This window comes from Bacillus rossius, chromosome 1, assembly GCF_032445375.1.
Source record: "Bacillus rossius redtenbacheri isolate Brsri chromosome 1, Brsri_v3, whole genome shotgun sequence".
NCBI classification, from domain to species: domain Eukaryota; kingdom Metazoa; phylum Arthropoda; class Insecta; order Phasmatodea; family Bacillidae; genus Bacillus; species Bacillus rossius.
In genome coordinates this window covers 356,469,418-356,495,924 of record NC_086330.1, presented here as the reverse complement: position 1 = coordinate 356,495,924, position 26,507 = coordinate 356,469,418, and the positions used below count along the sequence as shown (strand labels likewise).

At 36.6% G+C, this 26,507-nt stretch overlaps 1 protein-coding gene across 1 annotated transcript; it reads left to right on the top strand.

The window, feature by feature from the left end:
• The first annotated feature begins 174 nt into the window (after positions 1 to 174).
• On the top strand, positions 175 to 23,733 carry LOC134528272 (cysteine dioxygenase type 1). The gene is made up of 4 exons (XM_063361754.1): positions 175 to 701; positions 19,508 to 19,743; positions 21,986 to 22,158; positions 23,616 to 23,733. Exons 1-4 carry the CDS (start codon positions 478 to 480, stop codon positions 23,649 to 23,651), a joined length of 669 nt encoding a protein of 222 aa, XP_063217824.1. The 5' UTR covers positions 175 to 477; the 3' UTR covers positions 23,652 to 23,733.
• The last annotated feature ends 2,774 nt before the right edge of the window (positions 23,734 to 26,507 follow it).

The window sequence follows — 26,507 nt, the reverse complement described above, 5'->3', positions numbered from 1 at the left end:
CATTATACTGTTTTGACATTTAATTGCTTTACGTGTTTGTGTGTGTTCGGTGACGAAATACGCGCTGTTAATAACTTCCTCGATTTTACGTAATAATGAGCATGACGCAGATTTGGTTGTTGTTGTTGTTTCGCGAAAAAAGACAATGTCTTGGGACATCGTGTCGGGGAAGTTCCCCATCGAACATAACCTCAAGGCTTCAACGATAGAAAGAAAGAGGAAAGGGTGTAGTAGCGGGGGGAGGGAGCGGGAGAAAGAGCCGCGGGCGGCCGGCATTGGCCTAAGGGTTTCTCACAGCTCGCGGCCAATCAGGGGAGAAGGGGCAGGGTAGAGGAGGAGGAGAAGGGGAAGCTTTCTCGACGGTCGCGAGACCCCGCTGTCCGCCGGACGCTCAGACGCGCGCTCCTCGAGGTTCGCTGACAGTCGCGCGCGCGGAGAAGCGGAGGAGGATCAAGAGGGGACAGTCCTCGCGGCGAGATGACGGAGGTGCAGAGGACGCTGGCGCCCTCGGACGACGGGGAACGGCCCGGCAAGCAGCGGCTGTCCGGTGGAGGCGTCGCCACCTTGGAGGACCTGGGGGCCAGGCTGCGCGAGGCCTTCGAAGGCGACCGAGTCAACGTGGAGCTCGTCGGCGACCTGATGCGCGCCTACAAGAGCAGCGCCGCCGACTGGCGCAAGTTCGCCAGGTTCAACCGGCACAGGTGAGGGTGCTCTCGCTCTCTTTCCCTTCCCTCCTTCTCCTGGTGGTCGAGGACGTAGTTCCGAGACCGCCGCTAGAACTCGCTGCCGGAGCAGCTGCGTCGACTATCGACCGAGATGTTAAACTATGTAATGAAACGACCCCGATGAAAGCGAAAAAAAAAAAAAAAGGGGGGGGGGGGGGTGCGTGTACTTAGGTACGCGCGTGAGAAGTTATACTTCTTTGACATCATTAAAAAATAGTTTTTAATTGCATGAAAATAATTCTCCATGGTAGCGTTATTCTCCATGGTAGCGTTAAACGTTTAACGCAACCTTATTGGAAGTCGCATTAGAAGTATAACTTCAAAAACTTAAAAATTACGTAATCCCGGCTTTTCACCTAATAATTTACAATGAACTTTATTAAAATACTACCCATAATGTTAAAAGTTATTACTGTAAAGTTTCCGTTTGTCTTTGTGAATTTTGGTTCCCGCCATCCGACACAGATGGCAGCGCCGTTGTTGTTACACGTTTCCGTTCCATTCACGAAGTTACTCCTACCAAATGCTGTATGCACATTTAAAAAAAAAAAACCTGTAAGATGACAACAAATGTGAGCGAGTATTTCAGTAGTCGCCAGTGACGTTTTAAACATCTAACCTCGGTAACGAGAAAAATTCACGTGCTCTCAATGTTATGCGTGTTGCAAATAGACTTATATAATTTACCGAACACGGGCACGAATTTTTTTTTAAACAATGCTTGGCGTTAAAAATATACTGGTAAATACCATATTCGCAATGGAATCAACCAAATTTCTAGACGCGAATCACGCAGTTACTTTCTGCGCCCACCGCTAGCCTATTCACGTGGGTGGGCCAGCCCTCGCCCTGACAAACTGTTCAAATCAAGAGGGAGTGGTGAGAACCGAAAGACGCAATTTTGGTATCAACAGTTTTCATGCCCGAACAAATTTTTGATTATTGTTGAGGCAGAGATAATACATTAAGGGCCCCGCCTACCTGGGCACACAATGGTGCGCAGAGCTTTAAAAAAAACTAACTAAAAAAGGTTATTTGAAAACTGTTCAATATAGTGGTGTCTGTTCAGGAAAAGCATTTTAGAATGCGTTGAGGGCGCATGGGTGATTCTGTTACCGTATCTCGTTTTTAAAGTGTATTTTTTGAAGAGTGAAAATGGCTAATACGCGTGAGTTTAGAACAATTTTTAGGTATGAACAGATTCTTGAAAGCACTCAATGGACTTGCATTACTTCTTCATCTGCATTACTCTGCCATATAATGTTATGGTTACCACTCAGCTCTCATAGTTGCCCTATGTGCGATAATATGACTGCGCGCCAGTCCACAGACGTATGCTTTAAGGCTATACCGCGCTTGGAAGCACCAGCTAGCGTCGCACTTATCTTAACACAATAAATTGTCTATTGAAATTAAGTATTTTTCCAGCTAAACGTTATTTCCAAAAATTAATTCAATACTAATCGTCACATAACTTAACAGGAAAAACTATTTCTAGCAGCAGGCATTCCACCAAATTATATGCAATGCTTTAATGATGCCAAAATATGAAAACTAAACTATAAAAAATAGTTATTGCCTAAAAAAATATGTTGAAACCAATATGGCGTCTTTTGAGTCCTATCTCTCCCGATAAACATTTCCAGGAGCCTCACTTAAGATCTCCTTTCGGCATATTACGGATCATTCCGCTGCATTATAAACAAAGAGTGTCGCGACCTGTTACCGATGCGTCGATGAGGAAACTGTGAGAGGCGATTCATAAACCTGTTTCGCATAGAGTTTTTGTACGAATATCAAATTGTAACATATTTCTGTAGCCATATATCAAAAACACTTAACTTTTTACAAGGTGTTCATAAGTGTAGGCCTGACTACTTTACTCAGCTCACTGTCAGAATAGAACCCTGGTTCAGCCGTCATCCTACTTTCTGTAACTTACTAGCTAATGCCCGCAATGCACTGTAATGCCTCAATAATTTTTTTTAAAATTTGTTTAAGTAGGACACATATAGGTACATAACACCTCTCCCTCTTTCTAATCTCTCTATATACATATATATCTACCTCTATCTCTATCTCTTTTGTATATACCTGCATCTATATATTTCTCTATCTACTATATAAAAATAAGTCGGGTTTTCCTTCCTGACGCTATAACTCCAGAACGCACGAACCGATTTCCACGGTTTTGCAGTCGTTGGAAAGGTCTCGGGCTCCGTGAGGTTTATAGCAAAGAAAATTCAGGAAAAATTCAGGACAAACCAACATTTTAAGTAGATGGCGCCGGTGCGTGATACATTGTTTGACAGCTACTCATTGTTCTCTGCTCAGTTAATTTCATGTGACAAACCGGTATTGTGTTCACTGTGAAATTGTGAAAAAAAAGAAAAAAAAAATAAGTTATTCGTTTCCTAACATTTCAATTGGAAACAATCAAATCAACTACTCATTGTTCTCTGCTCAGTTAATTTCATGTGACAAACCTGTATTATGTTTACTGTGAAATTGTGAAAAAAAAAAAAAAAAAGTTATTTGTTTCCTAACATTTCAATTGGAAACCATCAAATCAACTACTCATTGTTCTCTGCTCAGTTAATTTCATGTGACAAACCGGTATTGTGTTTACTGTGAAATTGTGAAAAAAAAAAGTAAAAAAAAAAACATATAACGTATATTGTGCAAATTTTTATTCAATTTCAACAGCAGGCATTTGTCTTTAAGGTCGTAAGTTGAACTGTGTAAATTATGTGGATCGTGCATTTGAGGTTAAATTCACCACTCTGTCCATAGCCCAAAATGCCTAGAGGACGACGTGCCAACATCGGCCGCCGCACAAGACATGCAAGCCAGCAACAAGTGTATTCACAGAACTTAAGCGAAGATACAAAATGTCCAGCGTAGAAATACTTACCACCATATCCATATCTCACAAAAAGTACATTTGGGCAGGACAATGTCTGTCGGCTCCGCTAGAAAGATATATAGAGAGATAGAGATATAAATAGAAATATAGAGAGAGTTATAGAGATATACATGGAGAGATAGAGAATTAGAGAGATAAAGAGAGATGCTTAGTATACGTTAAAAAATTACAAAAAAAAATTTATTGAGGCATTGCAACGCATGCCGGGCATTATCTAGTATATTTAGAGATGTCACTCAATAGCAATGGAAATATTAAAAAAATATACGTTTTAGCTATTTATAATGTAGGTATCTATATTTTTGCCTGGCACAGGTGTAACATAGGTATATAAAAAACACTCTCGTATTCAAATGCAATGTTGCGTCAAAATTTCAAAGCAATAGGCGAAGAACTTTCGGAGATTTAAGATTTTGAATGGACGTACGTTTACATTTTAATTTATATAGATGGATTAACCCAAACAATTATTAATTGTTGCTTACTAAACGCCGATTACATTATTAATTTTGTTGATTGGGTAGTTGTGAATCGGTGGTGTGTAAAGCCAAGATTTAAAGCACAATTAGAAATTCAAACTGTACATGCAAAAAAAATTGTTAAAAGATTAATTTTATTGTTTACTAGTTTTGAGTCAAATGTCATGGCATTGTTTGAGGAGAAGTAAACAACCTATCTCGAATATTCCCTAAAAGCGGAGCAGGGTCAAATACAAACTTTTACTCTCGTTATCTTATCGCATCGTAGCGGTACAGTAAGGTTAGTTTTATTTGTGAACACAGGCAATCGTTTCTGTTTACAAGTTAGGCTAGCTTTGCTATTAGAACAATGATATTATTTTCTCCAAAAGAAAATACTACAATACTCATGGAGGTATTTTCAAAAAAAATTTTAAGTTGCTCTAGTTAGCAATTGGTTAGCAAAATAAACAGCAGCTGTATAGAGGCTGATACAAGAACTGTGTTAAATATCTTGCTAGAAAAAATTGTAAAAAAAAAAAAAAAAAATTGTGAGTCTTTCAGTACTTGCCAGTGATGTGTAAACATCTAAGCTCGGTAACGAGCAAATTCATGTGTTCTCATGTTGCTCACGTTGCAAATAAACTTATAATACGAAACTCGGACACGAAATTTGAAGTAGAAAATGCTTTAAAATACTCCCGAGTGTAATTAAATACATTCGCTTCTCAAGTACATACAAAAATTTCTAGACGCGAATCACACACTTATTTTCTGCGCCCGCCGCTAGAATTCGCTGCCTGGATCGTAAACGTTGCTTGCCATCATCATCCACAGATGGCAGCACGAACAAACGAAATTATAAACTATTAGAAACGGCTCTGGTAAAACAGAAAAATACTTGAAAGAATCCTGGATCTGCTTTTCGACAGCGAATGTTATTAAAATCTTGTCCATCTTGTTAAATTCCATTAAACAGTTAATAATAAAAATTTACCGCATACATTAAAAGTTAGACTTTTATTTTTATTTTTATTACTGATATTAATATTAAACATTTTAAAACACATTATAACCCTTAGTATATGTTTGTATTTTTGTTTTTAGCTAAACGACTGAAATGAGTCTGTAAATAATTACTACAAACAAACAACCTTATTGAGCTGGTTCAACATCATTAAAACAAATTATATTATGTTATAAAAACTTTTAAAAAATTATAGGGACGAGATTTATTCCACTGTGCCACCGAGACCATTGAATACGTATTATAATAATAGTAATTCCAGTTTTCTTAAGTATTTTAAGTCATGAGATTACTTTTTTACTATGACTATTTTAGTTTACCAAATATATTCCGGGGTAGTTCCGCTATCATATAGTTTCATTTGGCACACACATACGTTTAGTATGTACCCCAATGTTTACGAAAGTGACTTTACACGGGTTTATTGTGTTATACGTGGGTCCGCCATCTTTGTGTCACATTTCCGTTCATCGACTTCCGTTCCATTTTCACTAAATTACTCCTAAAAAAAAAAGCCGTATACCGAAAGCTAAATTGTTACACATAAAAAAATTAACATCATTTCAGAGTATAATTAACGTTAAACTTTATCATAACAAAAAAAAAACTAATCTTTAGAGAAAAAGGGGAGGGGGAAGTACATAGTTCTCATTTTGATTGCAATTTTTGGCATGGCAAAGCTTGTTAACACCTACACCTTAACCCCTTAACATCCATGACAAAATTACCTATAATGGTTGAAAATCTCCTAACGCACTGTAGACTTGTATCAGTGATGAGAATATAACTAAGTTTTACATACAGTTAATTTAATTTATTATAGATTCATGCACTAGCATAGTTTAGACGGATTTACTGTCACACGTTAATGCAAAACAGCCTTTCAGCCATACTTTGTCAATTCCTAAGATAATACTTACCTAATTTAATATTTTTTATTGTAACTAAACTTTTATTAGGATATTTGTGCGGAAATAATATAACGCTACAATTATAAAATTTATGCGTATTTATTTTATAATAATTAATAAAAGTAAAAAATAATATTTATTTCATAGCCATGAAGTATGACGTCTACAAGCATGTAGGTACACCTTAGTCCAATTCATTGTTTGATGAACTCCATGCGTCAGTGAGATATAAATTGTCCATTGACGTGGACGAATAGACTGGAAGGGTCAAGGCAAAGTTATATATAGTAGGTTCCGAACCACCAGGCTGCCGAATCAGTGTCCATTGGCCAGTCATGTCGGTGATCTGGGATCGAACTCACCAACTTTTGCCTTGTGACCACGACGCCTGAGAGACCACGGCCCACTATCTCGCTCCCATAATGCCAAACCCCAGAACGCGCGTAGCTCAAGTCCCTGCGCGTGACGTCAAAACGTATTTATTCGCCTTACTTTTCTTTGTCATTGGCCCCCATTCTCTCTCTCTCTCTCTTTCGCTCTCGCATTACGGGACACTGAGAACGGACTTTCTGGGCTTCTGCAAGGTTCAAAACTTCTGACGTGATTGCTAAGACGACTAGACTACGACTCTTGATCTTGCTAAAACGTCATTTCACGGATGCGGATGCAACTTTAAACCACGGAAGAATCATTCTAAGAGTGGCTATTGTGTTTTAAATTTTGAAGTTCCCTAGTCAGCGATTGGGTTAATGAAACAAACCGTAGCTGTATAAAGGCTAATGTTAGAAGTTTTGAACAACTTGGAAAGGAACTCTCTAGGAAGAATCGTAATAATGCCAACATTAAGTGGGGTTTTGTTAAACAGAGACGTTGACAACCGCCAGATGGCCACTCAAAAAACTTCTTACTTCCGTGCTTGAAACAACTGGATATCGAATTTTTTTTTTTGTATTTCTATTTCACCTTCTTTTGTATAATCTCAACCAGTGTCATCTAACACTAATTTCCTGCCGATGATAATTCTAGACAAATTTAAAGAATCATAAGACTCAAAACCTCACGTCTATCTTCGCATTGCAACGTTACGCATAAACAAAGCAATATTTTTTACAACCGAGGTAAGACGTAATGGAGTTGGAGTGTTCAATCTTTGTCATGTTAATAACTCATGTCACTTGTGCAAAGCAAAACATTTATTTTTTGGCTGTAATGAAGTCAAATGTTTTTTTTTTGTTAAAAAAAATTGCTCATTTAATGAGAACATTTTTATGTTCTCCGTAGCGAGTTTCTTTCAAGCCAGTCGTAGCATTTTCCTTCATACTGCTACGGTTTGTTTTGCTAAACATTTGCTGACCAGGGTGACTTTCAACTTTAGTAGACACTAACTCCGCAGACTAATACCTACATGATTTTGTCTGCTTAGCTTATGGGATTCACGCTCAGAAGTTAAGCTCGTGTGGCAGGGAATGCGGACTAATGTAGGTTCGTACTGGTGTCAGACTTGGCATAATTTTAAAGCACAGAATTTGTAGCCCTTTTATAAAAAAAGTTTGAGTGATTCTTTCAGTTCTCGCCAGAGATGTGCAACATTTAACCTCGATAGTAATAAAATTCATGCTCATATATTTGACGCCATGTTGAATAAAAAAAAATTACTGTTAAAACCTAATGTTGAATCAGCTCAATGAAGTTAAGGTTGGTTTGTAGAAAGTTTTTACGGACTGATTGGTGTCGTTAGAGCCAAAACAAATATACATAGCTACTAATACTTAGTGTTATAATAAATGTTTTAAAAAGTTTTCCTGTTAATTTGGTTTAAATGTATTTATTGGGCTGAAAATTTTAGTTGGAAAAATATTTATTAAAAGGTTTCGCCACGTTCGTAATCCTTTAGAGAACCAAAACATAGTTAAATATCATTGACGCCATTTGCATTACTAATAAATTATAGGTATTTTTTAGTTGCGATAGTATCTTGTTATGACTATTCAAGTTTACAGAAATTAATTCCAGGTTAGTTTCACTACCTTAAAGTTAACCTTGGCACACCAATACGTTTCTTACATCCCCCGATGTTCGCGAAAGTTAATATGTACGGGTGCATGTGGCCACACGTGGATCCGTCATCCTGACGACTTCGACTTGTGGCTATAGCAGTTTCTGAATGCATGCGCATTGGACTTTCAATCGGTTAATTTTCCGTTGTGTATTGTGCGCTTATTTCATTGCATTTCTGGTGCTTACTAAAATTTTTCGTTTATTTTCCACGCTCGGCAAATATTTTAAAGAATTCTACATTTAATGTCGTGTTCGAGTTTCGTATTATAAATGTATTTGCAACATGAGAACACATGAATGAGCTCATTACCGAGATTAGACATTTACACATCATTGGCGAGTACTGAGGGACTCGCTCTCATTAATATTTTTAATTTCTTAGATAACACCTTTTTTTCCTTCTCAGAATACACTACGAGATATGTAGTAAATATTCCATATGGCGTTAAATAAAATTTTGACAGTAAAGGTTATTATTACAGGGGATTTTGTCAAAAACGTCAGGTTGTTCGGTTGAAAAGCTCATTACTAATAATTAAGGGCAGACTAATGCACAGGCTGTCATTCGAGTTTCTTCGTCAATGTTAAAGCGACAGTTTGTGCATGATGTTTGAATGAAGCTTAGTTTCAAGAAAATAGAAAAAAAAAATCGGCGGGAGTGAAGTGGTAAACTTAGCAGAGATATATCGGGGTGGATGTGGATGCAATAGTAATATGACGGTTGATAAAAAAAAACATTAGTTTGTGAAAAACGCGCACCCTTCTATAAATGTGTTTCTTTTGAGAAGAGCGTATTAAGGTGGACCTACGATTGTGTTTACCTATTTAATGAACCTGTACGCGGTAGCACACTGCAAATATTACAGTTTACGGATGATCTATCGGTCTTTAATGAAAAGGGCGAAAATGACGGCCATATTTAAACTGCAATATTTCTATTTACATTATGTGTATATGTATCGTTTACAATTATTTTTCCAAATGGCTAACATCTATTTTGGTTAGGAATATCTGCTGATCGATAAACTGTTAGATGCACAAGTATTTATTTTTGCCCATATCGTCATTACGTAAGGTTAGCATTGTGTAATCCTTTCTTGCTTTGTGCGCTGGGGTTTTTTAATCTTTGCCTCGTTGATCAGCTTCAGTGATGAATTATTAGCCAACATTCGAGAGAGAGAGAGAGAGAGAGAGAGAGAGAGAGAGAGAAGGGGAGAGAGAGATAGAAGGAAGGTGTTAGGAAGGGAGAGAGGAAGCTATATAAAACCCACCACCGTTAGGCTGGGTTATGGAACGCTCAGCGAACTCTCGCCAGAGGTTATCTGCCATCTTGACATTTGGAACGATACAGGAGTTCGATCCGTTGCGTAACCACGCTTTACAAGGACACAATCGTGTGCTCTGGTTATCACCGGTCAGCGCTGTCTTGTGCAGAATGCATGCAAGTGTTCCACCTCCGATGCAAGTATGGCCTTGGGAATTTTATGTAACATTAACTAAAATAGCAAGTAAGCAATGTAAGTACTTAAGAGCTACCAACGATATATATGAATTTTCAGAACGCTCCACTTCAATAATCTATATCATATCTGTTACCCGTTCCATTATATTTACGTTCCACACAATTAAACTTACCAAATTTTTTGAGTGGCTGAACTTTCACAAAATAAAAATATTTACATCGCAAACTTTTTGCATAGTTAGCTGGCAAAGTTGCATTTTTTAAGTTTTTTTTGCAGAGTGGATAAGGAGAACAAAATGCAATATAAAACTGAGGTGGCTGGCACGCCTCCAATCTGGTATTTGGTCTATTAATTATTATTATTTTTTGTATTTACGCTCTAGATCCATAGATTTTGGTATGTCGTATTGTATTTTGTAATTTAATTTGACTTGCTAAAAATTTAGAACTGTGTTTATTTGTAATTTAGTGTCTTCGTGGTTTTAGCTGTAATATTTTTACAAGATTTTCATAGTATTTATTTTAGTTTTTTTTTTGTATGGTTAACGGCTTTCACCCACAACCAGAACTAAATCATTCCAATCTTTATCATATCGTAGCAATCAAATCTCTTACTGTAAATTAACACCCATGCCTTACCCGGGACTCGAACCCAGAACCCCTCGCACCGTAAGCCGTTGGGCATCCGACTACGCTACGGAGGTCGGCTATTTATTTTAGTGTTTGGTTTGCCACCACAGTAGGGACAGGCATACCAGAATCTGAACGGTAGTAAGTACGTGGGTGTGCCATACAACGTGCTGTCTTAGGCAAACATTCCGGTGTGTTTTATGGGACGCGCGAGTGATGCGTACTGCGCATGCGCAGAGACCTCCAATGGAGTTCGGGTTGTAATAAGAGAACAAAACTTCCCTACCATCTACATTCTCGAATCCATTCTTATTTTTGTTTAACTTTCTAGATATTGTCTAAAACTTTGTTAAAATAATTTTTTATGTAACCAACTACTACTTCGAGGGGTGGAAATAACAAGGGTTGAAGGTAAAAAAAAATAACCGTTGCTTTTTATTTTCATTTATAAACTACAAAATACGTTATAATTTATTGTATAAATCCTTAACTTCATCTAAAACTTTGACTGAAACGATTTTTGACTAAATGAATTACTACCGTAGAAACAGGGATTAAGAAAAAAAAAAAAAAAATCAAAACTTTTTTAGCATCAAATTTGTTCGAATTTATTTTAAACCATGTTAATATTATCTTAAACCTTTGTCCAAAGCAATTTTATATGACCACTTTATTAATGCAGGGGATTAAAAAAAAGTGTTTGAAGACCAAAAAAAAAAAAAAAACAACTGAATAACTACCCTAGTTGACATAATATGAAATTCTTTCTAAGCAGTTGAATGCTGGATGCATTGAGTTAAAAACATTAATAATATTTCCGCTACATGGAAAATGAGAAAGAATTTTAATAGATCATTTTGTAAAATTGAAGAACATAAATAAATGTGATATACATAAAGTTCCCAAATGTTCCAGAAGTTTATAGAAGTTTCCAAAATTTTTCAAGAAGAAATAGTTACTTCGAAATCTATTTACACCTTTAGGCTGAGCCGGAAGGGAATTGTTTACATTTGAAGTCACTATTTTCCGCAAAATAAACCGGTAGCTGCACTAAGACTGATGCCAGAAGTTTGTTCGATAACGTGAATATAACTTACTAGGAATAATCGAAATAATGCCATCATGAAGTGAGTACAGTTAAACGAATATGGAAACACTAAAGCAAGTAATCAGCATTAAACTCCCTTATAACCAGAAATAGTTTTACTATCCATATGGGAAAAGGAGTGGGGGAGGGAGTATTCTCATTTTTATTTCAATAATTAAAATTACTAGCGACTCGCCCCAAACTTTGAACGAATGCGATCTTAAAGTAGTGTAATTAATATTTAATAAGTAATGACTTTTAAGTAATGTATGATATGGTACGTTTTCATCCAAAGTAAATGCCTAATATAGCATATTTAAATGGATATGAATGAATACTATGTGGGTCAAGTGAGTCATTTTTAGAAGATAGACATATGCTATCGCGAACTTTTTTGTAGGCCTTTTTAAGACATAAAAGTCTGTAGTACATTAATTTGGTATATCGGTCATGTTTAAGTTAGCGTAAGTCATGTAATCGCCCTAAAAGCGTATTTTTACGACTTTATTACAAAATATAGAGATATCTATACTATCTTTCACTTTTATATAAATGTATTATACATATAAACCTCCAGGAAGAAATTATCTAAATGATGGTGAAAACCAAATCAAAACTCATTGTGAAGTTTAGAAGAAGTAAGCGAACATAAATACACGGATAACAACTTTGTTTTATACTATTTAATAATGATCAACAAATATTTCACACATTCACTCACTTGTTACATCCATGCCAAATATTTTCGTAAATTTTTACGACCACATTTTTTTATGGACGTCCCACCAAAATGGTAAAATATAATGGCATGAGGTTATTATTTAAGTTTTCATTAATAATAAAGGTGATTTTGATCAAGCAAATTTAAATCCCTCAACATGCGTGAAATCAGTTTTAACAGAAACAATAAATCAAACGTATACTATGTGTATGTGTATGTGTATGTGTATGTGTATATGTATTTATATGGTGCGTAGTAAGTAAGTAGCACACGGCCACTTGCGATAAAAAAAGAAGCAATTATGTTGGGTCACATTCCTGAAAATGAAAACATTTCCTCGTGCGTCATCAACCAGAAGATTGAAGGAAAATACCACCTCGACTGTAATAACCGACGTAGTTATTTTATTTCAAAAACAAGTCTCTTAAAAGGGGTACAAGCAATATAGATTTCAACGTCAGATTTTTTTAGGATATTTAGTAGCCTACACCACAACTATTTGCCCAGTGCGAACGCTTTATCATTATATATTTCCTCCCAGCGTTACCATAGTGATATTTCCTAAAAACTATCTAGTTTTTGATCTCATGGTCCCTAGATATCTAAGCCATCGTCAAATTAAGAGATTATATATTTATGTACTATATATATATATAATTGTTTCATGGACACGATAACTGCCGTATTTATGTACAAACCACTTCCATAAAGATACCGGAAAAAATAAGAGACGGAAAATTTCGGCTAAGTTCATTAATGGTCAAAATCGGACCAAAGGTTTGGTTTTTTAAATAAAGTTTTTTTTTTTTTTTTTAGCATTGTACTCGTGTGATCGCCAGGAGATAATCCACGAATCTAATTACTGCGGTCGTGATGCGACCGAAAGGAAAAACGCCTGCCAAACACGATGGTGGACCACCCCCCCCCCCCCCCCAGGGTGGAGGAAGTAAAAAATTCCACTCAACAAAATAGTGCGAAACCGGTGTCATGCCAGGCTGGTGACGTCCTAAGATAACCGACCGACAAAGGAAAAAAACCACTGCGACGTTCCAAGGGTGAAAAAAAAGTCTAGAACGTTGTTTCTCGCGAGCTGCAATGTAGCGGGGGCTAAGCTACGCCAACCGACCTTCGACGTGTCGTTATAAGCGAGGGGCTCTCGTTTCGAGATCCGGGTAAGCCAAAAGTGAAAATTTGTATGTCAAAACCTTAAAAAAATAAGCCATTAAAGGGGCGGAAGGTTGAATCGATAAGTCAGTCCAAACAATCAGACCATCGGATGAGTGTAGTGAAAGACATATTTGTTTACACACTTATTGTTTTTTTTCTTTTTCCCTTGTCAAACTAAAAGTGCAACTGCAACAGCAGCATGCAAAGTATCTTCCATATTCTACGACGAAACGATACGTCCAACCGCAACAGCAACTACAAGCCTGATCGTGTTTGGGGAAGACTTCAGTTCAGTTATAACCGTCAGTTCGGACTGAGAAGTGTGTGGGGGTCTTTAGTAAGGGAAAATAAAAACTGAGCCAAATTCCGGATAGAGCTTAGGAACCAAGTAATTTTTTTTGATTGGGTAGTACTTGGCCAGTATAAAAGAGAGGGGCGTGCGCCATGTTACCATACATTTCTTGACTAAAGCAATTATTTTCCAGTCGCCATCATGGAGCCGTGTACGTTAGAGCAATTCATATTCACGTACTTTTTTTTTTTTTTTTTTTTTTTTTTTTTTTTTTTTTTTTTTTTTTTTTTTTTAGTTTTTAGTTTTGAGTCGGGTACTGTGTGCTACAGCGTGATTTCCGCCGGAGATTAAATATCAGTTTAAATGTCTCTGTTCCCGCCCGAGACACAATCTTACGTTGGTTTAGTAATTTTCGAACAGGAGGCTCATTAATGAAACAAAAAAAAAATTCACCCGGCCGTCAGCGTACTCCGGAGAAACGATGGAAAGGTGAGACAAGCGATACTGCGAAGCCCGCTTCGCTCTGTTCGCCGTAATTCAGCTTCATTTCACATCAGCAGTGTACTGCACGACCGATTCTGCACGGCGAATTACGTTTCCACCCACATAAAATAGCTGTTGTGCAGGAATTGAGCGTAAGAGATTTGCCCCCCCTCCCCTCCCTTTTCCAACGCTGGAATTTTGCACAACCAACGCTTGAACTTCATGAGCAGAGTGAAAACATGTTGGTAAATGAGTGATGAAGCCCACTTACACCTTAACGAGGCCATCAACAAACAAAATAGTCGGAATTGGGCTGGAGAAAATCCGAGAGAATTACACGAGAAACCACTGCGTAGGACTACGGTAACGTTTTGATTAGCGGTGAGAAAATATGGCGTCAATGTTTCTAAATGGGGTTTTGAACATCTATTTCATACCTGATTTGCAAAGAGGCGTGGATCTTCACGATTTGTGGTTTCAGCAAGATGGGGGCCACGGCACACACACCGCCAGACCATCTATGACTGTTCTTCGTCGCCTGTTTCCTGACCATTTCATTTCGAGTTTTGGCGACGTTTTATAGCCTCCTCGGTCTCCTAGTTTGTCCGCAGGTGATTTTTTTTTCTATGGGCATACCTCAAGTCACGTGTTTACGAGGCCAAACCTTGTACGTTAGATGAATTGAAGGAAGTGATCCGCCAAGAAATCACACACGATTTAATAGGGACCTGCCAGAAAGAGCGGCGGCCAGTTTTCGTGAACGACTTCAATGATGCATCAACGAAAACGGACCTCACATGCCAGGTGTAATTTCCCATACATGAATATTTTTAAATGCTTTGTTCTTACATATCCACGGCTTCATTATGGCTACTGAAAAGTAAATGCACTGAGTCAAGAGATGGGTGGTAAGATGGGTGGTAACATACCGCACGCCCCTCCGCCGAGTTACAACCCAAACAAAAAACACTTGGTTCCTATGACTCATTATTTACAATTTAAACATTTATTTTTTTAGATATCAGCGTAGGGGTTAAAATAATTTTGGACTCGCATTCGAAATGACCCGGGTTCGAATCTAAACCCAGCCCGTCCCGATTTCTGCTTCCAGTTTTTTTTTTATTATTATTATTATTTTTTTTTTTTTTAGAAATCTCTCCGGGATAGCGAATTTTCACCACGGGTCATAACCAGCTGGTTTCCACGATTCTTTTAACCATGTTGTTGAACAATCGTGTTTTAAAATGACTCCCGTTGACGAGACGGTAAATATTAGATTAAATAAAAAAAAAAATAAACGCAGAGGTTCCGTTATAATGAAGCTTCAGCGACTCATTATTTTTTTTCCCGGCTACTTCGTGAAGACTGTCCCCCTAAAGCGGTCCGTATCTAGTGACCTCCGGGTCAACTAATAGACTTTAAACCAAAATTCATTCATTCATTCATTCATAACAGCGTGCCTGTTTTCGACTGGTTGGTCTACTGCTAGCGGCATAGTTTGTGTATCTCGTACGCACAATTCGGACCTTCCGGCGTAGAAAGCCAGCGGGAGAAAGTTATTTCCTGCTGAAATCTGTTCGGGGCGGAGTTTCGGGGAGGTTCGCACGGTACTTGTTTGAGCGCGGTCGGCCCGCGAGAAAACGTAATATGAATCATTCACCATCTGACCGCTAAGGGGAGATAATTACCCGATAATTACCCCTCAGCGGCCTTGCCCCGCAGCGGTTAGGACAACACCTGTAAAAAAAAAAAAAGTGAGCCAGTCCTTCAGTACTCGCCAGAGATGTTTAACATCTAACCTCGGTACCGAACAAATTCATGTGTTCTCACGTAGCATACACACGTAGGTACAATACGAAAATCAGACACGGAATTTGACGTAGAATTTTTAAAAATAATGCCTAGCGTGTTTTTCAATTACATTTCTGGACGTTAATCACACGTAGATTCTGCCAGGGCAGCTACTTCGACTAACGAATCATTTCTTTTTCAGACAGAAAATTTTAAAGTACATAATGAAACTGCTCCGATAAAAGCGAATTATTTTTTTTACTAAACTCCGGTTTTAGACCTGATTTTCGACAAGGGATTTTATTAAAATACTGCCCATCTTGTTAAAATTCATTCAACAGTTGACACAGTAGCTAAAGTTTCCCTTTGCCTTTGTGAACTTTGGTTCGCGCCCCAGCCGCAGATGGTTGTTACATATTTCCGTTCCTTGACTTCCGTCGCATTCAAAAAATCATTCCCGCCAAATACCGTATGCCGAGAGCTAAGATGTTACACATAAACAAAAACCTTACTCTCTCACTTTACTAAGTAAACAGTAAAAGCATAACTTTTAACTGTTAGTTTACGGCTATATAATAATAATAATAATAATAATAATGTGTGCTTTAAGACCAGGTTTATAAACAACGCAAGAATCTAAATTACGATGTTCTCCGTGGCGGACGTGACAAATTATGCGAGATCTCGGTGAAGGCAGTACCTATGTTATTTTGAGAATGATAACTGTAACTGTCCAACTCATTGATGTTTACATAGGTTTTTTAATACAAAGGTCTTAAATTTATTTTTCAAATCGCGTCCCGAAATAAATTCCTGTATCCTTTCTGGATGTTTTCAAATACCCATTTGTAAATTAAGCGAGACGCAAAAAAACGCTACGCAAGCAACTTTTTGCGTTTGCCTTGCGTTTTGTCTTCTATATTTGAAGTGCCGTATTCTCAAAAATTTTAAAGATGCTGACGTTATGTACATACTAAGCTTTGGGTTTCTTTGCATAACACCCATCACGTTTTCAATTATTAAACTATTGCTTAGTGAAATCAAATTAAGATTTTTATATGATAGTTACATCATTTTATCACACGTTTTCGAAACAAAAAATAATTTTGTTTTTACAGCTTCAAGTTGTAAAGTTTGCCGACGTCTTGCGACTTGCTTATTTTATAAAGTAACGTTCTACTTAGTTTTCTTGCGTTTGTTCCGAGTTGCGTGTTTGCGCTTTTAGGTTCCTTGCCAAATTTATGCACCCAGTCTAAAGGACACGCGCATAAATACGTTAAGGCCAGATTTATAAAACTACCCACGCTTGCACCGCAACAACACAACCAGGACAAGAAATTCGCGGTCGTTTGTAAAACCAAAAAGTCGCAAGACGTCATCAATCCTACGACATGAAATTTCACTATTCTAAAAATGCAGTTTTAAAAAAGAAATACGGAAAGAGAACTACTCATCTGCCATCAGCATATTCTTATTAAATTTTTTCCGTAAACAGTTGAGCAATTTTGAGATTTTTTAAAAAAAAGCCCTGCACACCGTATGTGCACCCAGGTAGGTGGGGCGCTTCAACAGGAAGGATTGTGTTTTTTTATTTTAATTTTTATTTGGGCAATAATACGTTGAAAGCGTGGATGCTATCAGAAAAGTAATCGGCCATTGCTTATGTTGTAAGTAATCAATCAAAAATTCTGAAAAACACGGGAAACGGGAATCGGAGCAAACGGAAGGGAGTCGACAACGGGTTTCCTCTTGTCTTAAGACCACCCCCCGCACACACGATCAGTACTCATAAGTTGGAACAGAACAGTCGGAACTGTCGTGTCTGAACAAGGACAATCAGTAGGAACTGATGGATTGTTGACGAACTGATGGCTACCCATCGAACCGAGAGCGATCATTCCGAACTGCCTTGTGTGCGAACAGCCAGTCCAAACTGTCTGTCCAAACAATCAGCCAGCTGAGTGTAGTGGCAGACATCTTTGTTTATACTCTTTGGTTGTTTTTATCATTTGTCCAACTAAAAGTGCAACTGCAACTTGCGAAGTTTTTTTCTTCCTTATTCAACGATGAAACGACACATCCCACAGCAAGAGCAACACCAAGCCTGATCGTGTGTGGCGAAGGCTTCAGTTCAGACTAAGCAGTCCGAACTGTGAGCTGGAATGATCGTGTTACCACTGTTTCAGGTCTTGACGCCTGTTGCCTTGGTGGGGTTGGGACACAAGAGGTGACGGGATGTGTTGGGTGGCTGATATTGGGAGAGGATGACAGGTGGTTGGAGTTTAGGGCGTAGTCGGGGAGGGGCAAGGTGGTTCCATGGCCCTTCTATAGATCAATGTTTCTCAATAATAACGCAGCTCATTACCCAGCTTTAGATTAGTCAAGTACGGCCCAATGCTTAGCAATTTGATACCCAAAACTAGAATTGAGCCGTGACATCGCACACGTATTTGGACTTGATAACCATGAGCGAGCCACACAGCGTAAAGATGGTGCTTCCGTAAGAGGAAATTTTTATCTCAGGATTTCAGGGTTCGAAGAAGCACTGAAGGTTCATCAGATAGCCTAAAAATAAGTTCTCAAGCAATATCTTGGCCGACGCAATAAAACGCAACGCAAGCATCGGTCAACATTCAGCTTATTGCGTTTCGGCTTGATTTTCCGCCTTCCATATTTGAAGTGTTGAAGTTATGATGTGTTCCGAAAACTTTTAAAAAAGACGCGAACGTCACATAAGGCTACAATTTTTATTTTACAGAAATCACATTTTCACTTGCTAAACTTATGCGCTGTGAAATGAATTATCAAGTTTAAATCAGAATATTAATTGCATGTTTTCATGATATGCATGAATTATCAAAAGAAGCCCATAGGAAATATATTTTTCTTTCTACTGTTTTACAATCTTAAAGTTACCGGCGTGGTGACATATTCGTAACTTGTTTTACTAACGAATGTGATAGTATTTGTTCCTTATTGCGTATCCAGTTCTATTTTAAAATTAAATATTAAAAAAAAAGAAGAATTAACTGTGTTTGTGATTCATGCAAAACTATTGAAAATATGTGTGTATAAAACATTGTGGAACATTGTTCCCGGGAGCAATTGTTCTGTGCAACATACCCAATTGTATTTTAACGTAAAATATTAAAATAAAGTAAGCAGTTTATGTGTTTATGATGGAAACTGTACCATAGCCAACACACACACAAACACACACATATATTAAATACGTATAATTGAACTTAGATACAAACTGAATACGCAAAAAGGTGCATCTACAACAGTCCGAACCTGTGGGTGGTCCGTGTCGTTATCCTGTGAATGACATCGCATTGTTGCACACGGAAAACAGCCCTGTCTACAATTTTGATGTACGATATCCGAATCTACCGATTTCTTAAGTCCTCACCAGAGAGCAGTCCTTCTTCTTCTATACTAGCAAAGGACACGGATTGGGACAAAAAAGTTCAAGCTGACCGATGTATTGGGACCACAGAGACGTCAGCGATCAGTGTCCGTAGGACACAATATCGGACATTGCAATATTGTAGACGGGCCTATGAGAAACAATTACACTGGGCAGAAAAACCATTGGAATTTGAGGTCGTGGTTCATTCAAATACGTTGTTAAAAATAGTTTTATTCTTCAAACTCTCCTCCTTTTCTCCGTGGGGCATGGTAAGGCCCCTTTCCGAAACATCAGACCCTGCAAACGAGAATGGCCCAGGGCCACCACTGACCCGGACACGCGCTCTCTCACCGACAGGTACACCCGCAACCTGGTGGACGAAGGCAACGGCAAATTCAACCTGATGCTGCTGTGCTGGGGCGAGGGCCAGGCGTCGGCGGTGCACGATCACGCCGACGCGCACTGCTTCATGAAGGTGCTGCAGGGGTCGCTGCGCGAGACGCGGTACGCCTGGCCCCAGGAGGGCTCCCAGGACGAGCTCCGTCCGACCGGCTGCTCCGCGCTGGGCCTCAACGAGGTCTGCTACATCAACGGTGAGCACGCGCCCGTTCTGCCGCTTCCACAGTGCAACGGCAACCAACTAGATTGCATTAACATTACAAAATATTAATTTAATTAAAAATAATTATATATATTATACTTCGAGATCATAGTAAGGGCAGTATTTACATCTTCTACATAAATAAAAAATGTAAATGTTCGTTCAATGAATATCTGAAATCTCTGAAAGTTCACAGAATGCTTTGAAATTTTGACACAACGTTGCATTCGAATACGCGCGTGTTTTATATACTTATGTCACACCTGACAGGTAAAAAAAATACATAAAAATATAGATATATAGACAGATAGATATGTATGTGGATATACAGAGAGATACAGAGGGATACACAGAGATAGAGAGATGCTTTTGTGTGTGTACCTACTTCAAACAAATTACAAAAAAAATATTGAGGCATTGCAACTCTTGCCAGGCATTAGCTAGTATATAATACAAATAAACAACACTAGATAGTCTTGTACTTGAAACAATTTTTAACATATGTACAATATAAACTAACATGGCTACCACCCCAGCCAAGTACTCTGCTTATATTGGTCGCATGAAGAGCTCAACATTGCCGAGCTAATCCGTATGGATCTGTCTTCGTCTGTGTGCCATCTTAGAAAATCTTGTTCCGAGAGATCCGTCTCTCCATTTACATGTCATTGTAGAACATGCCTGAGGAGACATGGGAAACGAAGGTCGCTATATTGGTTTTAACTGTTATTCAACCAGAATAAAGTTTTGAACTTTTAACTATTGGCTCTCGTTAAGGCAGACATCATGAGATCACACGCCAAGTTGATTTTTTAAAACTTTTTTTTGGCATTACTTTTATTTAAGGGCTTTCTCTGTAAATTTAACTTGAACCCTCCCTTGTATTTGTTGATCTACCACAACTACTTCCAACAGATATTCAGTGTAATATTATGTGTAAAGAATAGCGCAAGTGATAATAACTACAAAGAGACACGCACACCTTTTTACACCCAATTATTTGAAAATATTTGTGGTCTAGCAACAAATGCATCAGAAGTATAGAGTTGAAAATTTTAGTGAGAACTCTTAATAAAAAGTAGTAGATGTAAAACTAAAAAATTAAAATGGCATATGAGCCGATAAAACACGTGTTTTCAGAAGTTTCATGAAAGCATCCAAGTGACTTGTATTACACCTTTATTTTATTTCTATGCCATGAAGTATTATGGTTACCACGCATCTCACAGTTACAGACTGGAGCATATTAGTAAATATTAAAATGTAACAAGGTATTAAAGCTAGGTAAGAAAAGGTCTATACCTAGTCAGCCAATAAATTTTGAATATGTAGCTCAAAAATAAATATACAGCAAAAAAAATAAAGACTTAAGACCATGGACATATATGAATTTGGTGTCTGTTATCAAGTTAAGTCAATAGCACATGATTAGCAAAACAAACTATAGCTTTATAATGGCTAATGTGTTAGAAGTTTGTTTAATACTTTAAAAGGAACTCCCTAGGAATAATCATATAGTTAAGGGGTATGTCCCATTCTAGATAATTATTTTATATTTATGTTTAACACAGATAAACTTGTAGACTTTTAGAGTGACTGAATTTCAATAAATGTATGCATATGTATATATATGCATATGTATACACATACAGTTTATACTTCTTATATACTACTTTAGCTGGCAAAGTAAAATTTTTACAGTATGGATAAGGAGAATCAAATGGAATAAATAACTGAAAATGTTAAGGTTTAAAGGCAATGCCGCGGGCTACTGTGTGGTATGGTTTAAACTTCTTTCATTAAATTTATTTTATTTTATTTTATTAAGTATTTTAAAATCATACAAATTCTGACAATTTTAAAAGGCCAAGTAAAATTCAATATTTTATTCTAAAAGAAATTAACTATATCACATAACAGCCAGCGAATTTGACTTTAAACCTAAAAAGTTTCAGTTGTATATACAATTTCATATATCTCTTGTGAAGGTTCACTCAAAAAGTCTACAAGTTTAACAGTATGAAAATTAAATATAAAATAATGATCAGGAATGGGCCATACACATTTAAACAAACATGATAACACAACTGCCGGGATTTAGTGTTAAACTCATAACAACAAAAATCGTTTTTAGAGTTCAAGTGTCAACATGGCAAAGATTACACAAACTAACTCCCTTATTATTGCCTCTGTGAAAAAATCCAATGTTTAAAAGGGGCCATGTTTTGTTGCAGATTCTTTGGGGATCCACTGTGTGGAGAACCCCAGTCACACGGAAAGGGCGGTGAGTCTTCACCTGTACTGCCCGCCCTTCGACTCCTGCACGGTGTTCAACACTCGCACCGGTCACAAGACCAAGTGCCCCGTCACGTTCTGGTCGGTGCACGGGGAGAGGCACCACACGAAGGTGGGTCACCATTCGTCCAGAAGCCCACTAACTTTCATTTTCCCGCGCTATGGTTGGTTTGTCCTAAAAGAGTTCCTTCGAAAGCCCTGCAAAGCTTTCACCTTTCTGTTCCACGTGCACGTTATACTCACGTACCGAAACTACGTTGCAACAAAGAGACTTCCATTCTATGCCTCGATCACTTCAAAAAACTACAAAATAGGTTAACAACAATTATATTTTCTACATTCTTTAAATAATTCATACAAAAGGAAATTTTGATTTAATACAATTTTTCGGACATACACCATCGCAGTTTTGTCATAGGATACCTACTATGTTAGTCGGTGTTGTCATCGTTGTGTTGTCCATAATGCCTGTTGGTTTTCATTGTTGTGTTTGTATATTTGCTGTGTTTTCCAGGTTTGTTGTCACTCTGCATTTACTGTGCTTGTAGAAACTGTCACTTAATTTTAAGGCAACCGTGTTTGTCTGTGCTATCATTTTTTCACAACTAAACTACTTTCACGTAATTCTTGTGCTGTCTGATAGTTTAAGTTCGAATGTGTTTGACTGTGCTGTCTTTGTCCTATTGTCCTATCTAAGTTTTATAGTTGGGTCCATCTATCTGACATCAGCTGATTTATGCTTGTTCTGTGTGGGTTTATGTTTTCATTTTTATTTACTTTGCATTCTTGATTTTTTCCATGACAAACACTGTGAAACTGCAATGGTGTTAATTTCAAAGATTGAATTACATCAAGATTTTTTTACTACACCAAATTCTTACTCTAATATGCAATATACATAAAAATTAGGAAATGGCTACATGTCAAAACTGATTGAAATATCTGTTTCTGTTATTTTTTCTGGACTACACGCTGTGTTGTAGTAATTTTCCAGTTTTTTTCAGATGAAATCACCTATGAACACAGATTTCACTAAATCTCTCTCTCCTGTCACACTCTTTGCCTCGAACTAGACTGAAGATCTATAATTAGTATTTGGTTTGTTCTAGTTGGGAATAAGTCATAGCAATATCATGACTCTTTAACTGGCAACATAAAAAGAACAACCTTTTAACTATTCAAAAGTTGATTTTTTTTTAAATACAAAAAACTTAAGATTTCATAACTGTATGGCTTGAATCAAGCCATTTCAGACAGTTACAACACAGCTGCAAAAAAAAAAAAGCTAACAAATGTCATTAGATTATTTAGAATTATTTATTTTTGACTCTAGTCTAATGCACTAAAAATGTACAATTGTACAGTAATTTAAAGAGAAAAGCCTATCATTACTGGCTACCTTTAATAATGAATACTATAATTTCTTACAAATTTATGCACTATATATATATATATATATATATATATATATATATATATATATATATATATATAGACACACACACACACATTCAGTAAGTGTTGTGAATTGACACTGAATTGACACTGTTACTGCTTATTTTGTTTCAGGTGAATCGACAGGATTGTTGTCCAGAAGATAGCTGATTCACCCAAATACTAGCAATGACATGCATAATATATTTTTTGTTACCTGTACATTTTTATCATGACTAAAAAATCATGTGTACTTTTTTCTCAATTTTTTTTACTTAAGTAATAACACCCCCTAATTCTTAACCAGCAATATTTAAGAACAAAACGATTTGTTTCACGAGTATCAGAGCTAACAGAACAGTTTACACCTTCAACTATGACCTTAATGTCATTCTGAAGTTGAAAGTGTGAACCTGTTAACTTAAATTCAGGACTTTTTCAGGGCCTTTGAATAACATTTTTTCTAATCATCATTTCTAAAACACATTTTTTTTTAAAAAAAATATATAATAATAAGAAAATGTGTATAATATGAAGTAGAATTACTGTTTGCTGAAATGAGCCAATTGCCCCCCCCCCCCCCCCCCCCCCCCCCAAAATCCCCCCAGGATCTATACCCAAGTATGAAATAAGCCCAGCCCTAGAAAACTTGAAAAATAAACTCTTTAAAACAATGTTTTAAGACAATCAGTAATTTGATGATGATTTGCTAATTTATTTAAATAAATTGTGATATACTGTCCTAGTAAATTATACTCGGGTTGTTTTTTTGTAAATGCTAAAAATAAAATTCTGGTGAAAATTGCATCATTATATGAGGCATTGAAATCTTTGAAAATTTAAAACATGTTCACTGTCCTTACACTCTGAGGAAACAGATTACTTTTCTAGCTTACCACATACCCAAACAAACATGCAATCTGTTAAGATGTATGGGCACTTTCACAAACCTGTAGAAGCTTTTACACTATCGTCAGCATTTCACAAGTCAGTCAACACTGATCTTGTAATCATCCGCTTCACATAAAGTAATTTTAGTGATGCTTCTTTTGGATTTAAGAATAATGCAAACAATAAGAGCAACAAAGTAGTGATGCTGTATTTACTGAAATTTAAGAGGCCATTAATTCTAAAATGTATTCCTACTTTAGTTTATTTATAAAAACACCTATGGATTTGGGTAACCCTTCAATAATAAAAAAAAAAGTGTCTTAGAATCGAGTCAGTTCCACAAATGGATATTCCATTGATTGTAAAACACATACTATTTTCAGGGTAAAAAAGGTAAAAAAAAGGATGTCTTCAATTTAATATAAGAAAAATAGAATATGCAGAAATTAATTTCTGCCATGCAGGATTAGTGATGAAATTTGTCAAAATGTATTTATTGTGATTTAATATATAAAAAAAACTCTCCATCACTTATGTCTAGAGAATAGGATGGATCAAACCACCAATGTTTTTTTTTACTTATTTCATACATCCCACCAATATATTTTATAGATCACACACATGGCTCAATTCATCAATGTAGAGCTCTAATCAAAAAAGGAATTGTAACTGCCAGAAAAAAATTTGCTCCTGTGACATAAAAAATTTGTAACACGTTAACCAAATGAAGCACCACTGTAAATTAAATGCACCTACCAAATGAACCAAAGCATGCATGGGATGAGAATGGAGGGACAGTGAAACCAAAACCACCAAGAAAATATTTTGCAAAAACTATTAGACTACTACATAACTTACCCTGTGAGTAGCTATGCAACACTACACCTTTTTATATACATGCGAGAAGCAGTTTAATGGCACCTGAGAACAGCCACATACATATTTTACCTATATTTAAGGTGCATAGATTAAAATTAAAAGATTAAAATATTAATTTATAAATAAACACTTACAGAAATTAATAACTTACTTAGTAACTACCAAAATATAAAATAGTTGTGTTGTAGTTGTATATTTTGTGATTTCAATGTTATGTTATCTAATTGTAAATTATCTATTTATTTAATTATTAAGTATTTATTTTGTTTATTTAATAATTAAATAAATAGATAATTTACAATTAAATAACATAACATTGAAATCACAAAATATACAACTACAACACAACTAACTACACAACTAAATAAGTAACTAACTTACAAAAAATATTTAATTTTTAAATGAAAAAAATCAACTAAATAACTACCTTTATAATGATACAACTAAATAACTAACAAATTAAATACTAAATCAATAACACACTAAGAACTACCCAACTTTAAATATAAATAACATTTGTACCTATAAGACTAATTAAATTATTATGTAACTAAATAACTACCCACTTATCCAGTGGGATAAAAGACAATATGCATAAACATACATCTGCATACACACAAAGATCGTTTACCAATTTACCAACATTTACGGACTTCAGAAACTAGTCCGATTACCAACATCTACAACTACAACGTACTGGTTTTGCAATATTATTCCATAACGGAAAATTCCGAAAACACAAGCACATTCTTTGATATGCTCACATCTATTTCCACACATATAATTGATGGTTTAAGAACATCCTTACCTATTATCTCAGACCATCCATCGTGCTGACTTATGACCCATGATCGTCCACTGCCAATTGAAAACGATGAATCTCGTATTTGCAAAGATATTGCCAACACACACACACACGAACATCTGCTGTCGACGTGATTTTCAAGGTTCTACTGGTTACAAAAGACTAAGCTCTGAACTTTAATTGTTTAGCCAAGATTTTGAATTGTGAAACTAAAGGCATTGTTTGTTTGTTTATTTTTACGCTGTGTGGCAAGAACCGCAATACTTTTATACACTCAGTCTTAACAATTTCAGCTGAAACACAGAAACATACATCCCAGAGAAATTTTAAATAAAATCTAAGTAAAATTATTACATTACTTGCAATCATATTTTATAAAGTAAAAAAGTAATTACAGCCCAACATGGAATCATAAAAAAATTCCGAATTTCTAATTTAAAGCAAAACCTTGT

Coding starts and splice junctions, on each gene's coding strand:
- LOC134528272 (XM_063361754.1), top strand. CDS start 478: ATGACGGAGGTGCAGAGGACGCTGGCGCCCTCGGACGACGGGGAACGG. Junction 702..19,507: donor GCCAGGTTCAACCGGCACAG/GTGAGGGTGCTC, acceptor TCTCACCGACAG/GTACACCCGCAACCTGGTGG. Junction 22,159..23,615: donor GGGAGAGGCACCACACGAAG/GTGGGTCACCAT, acceptor ATTTTGTTTCAG/GTGAATCGACAGGATTGTTG.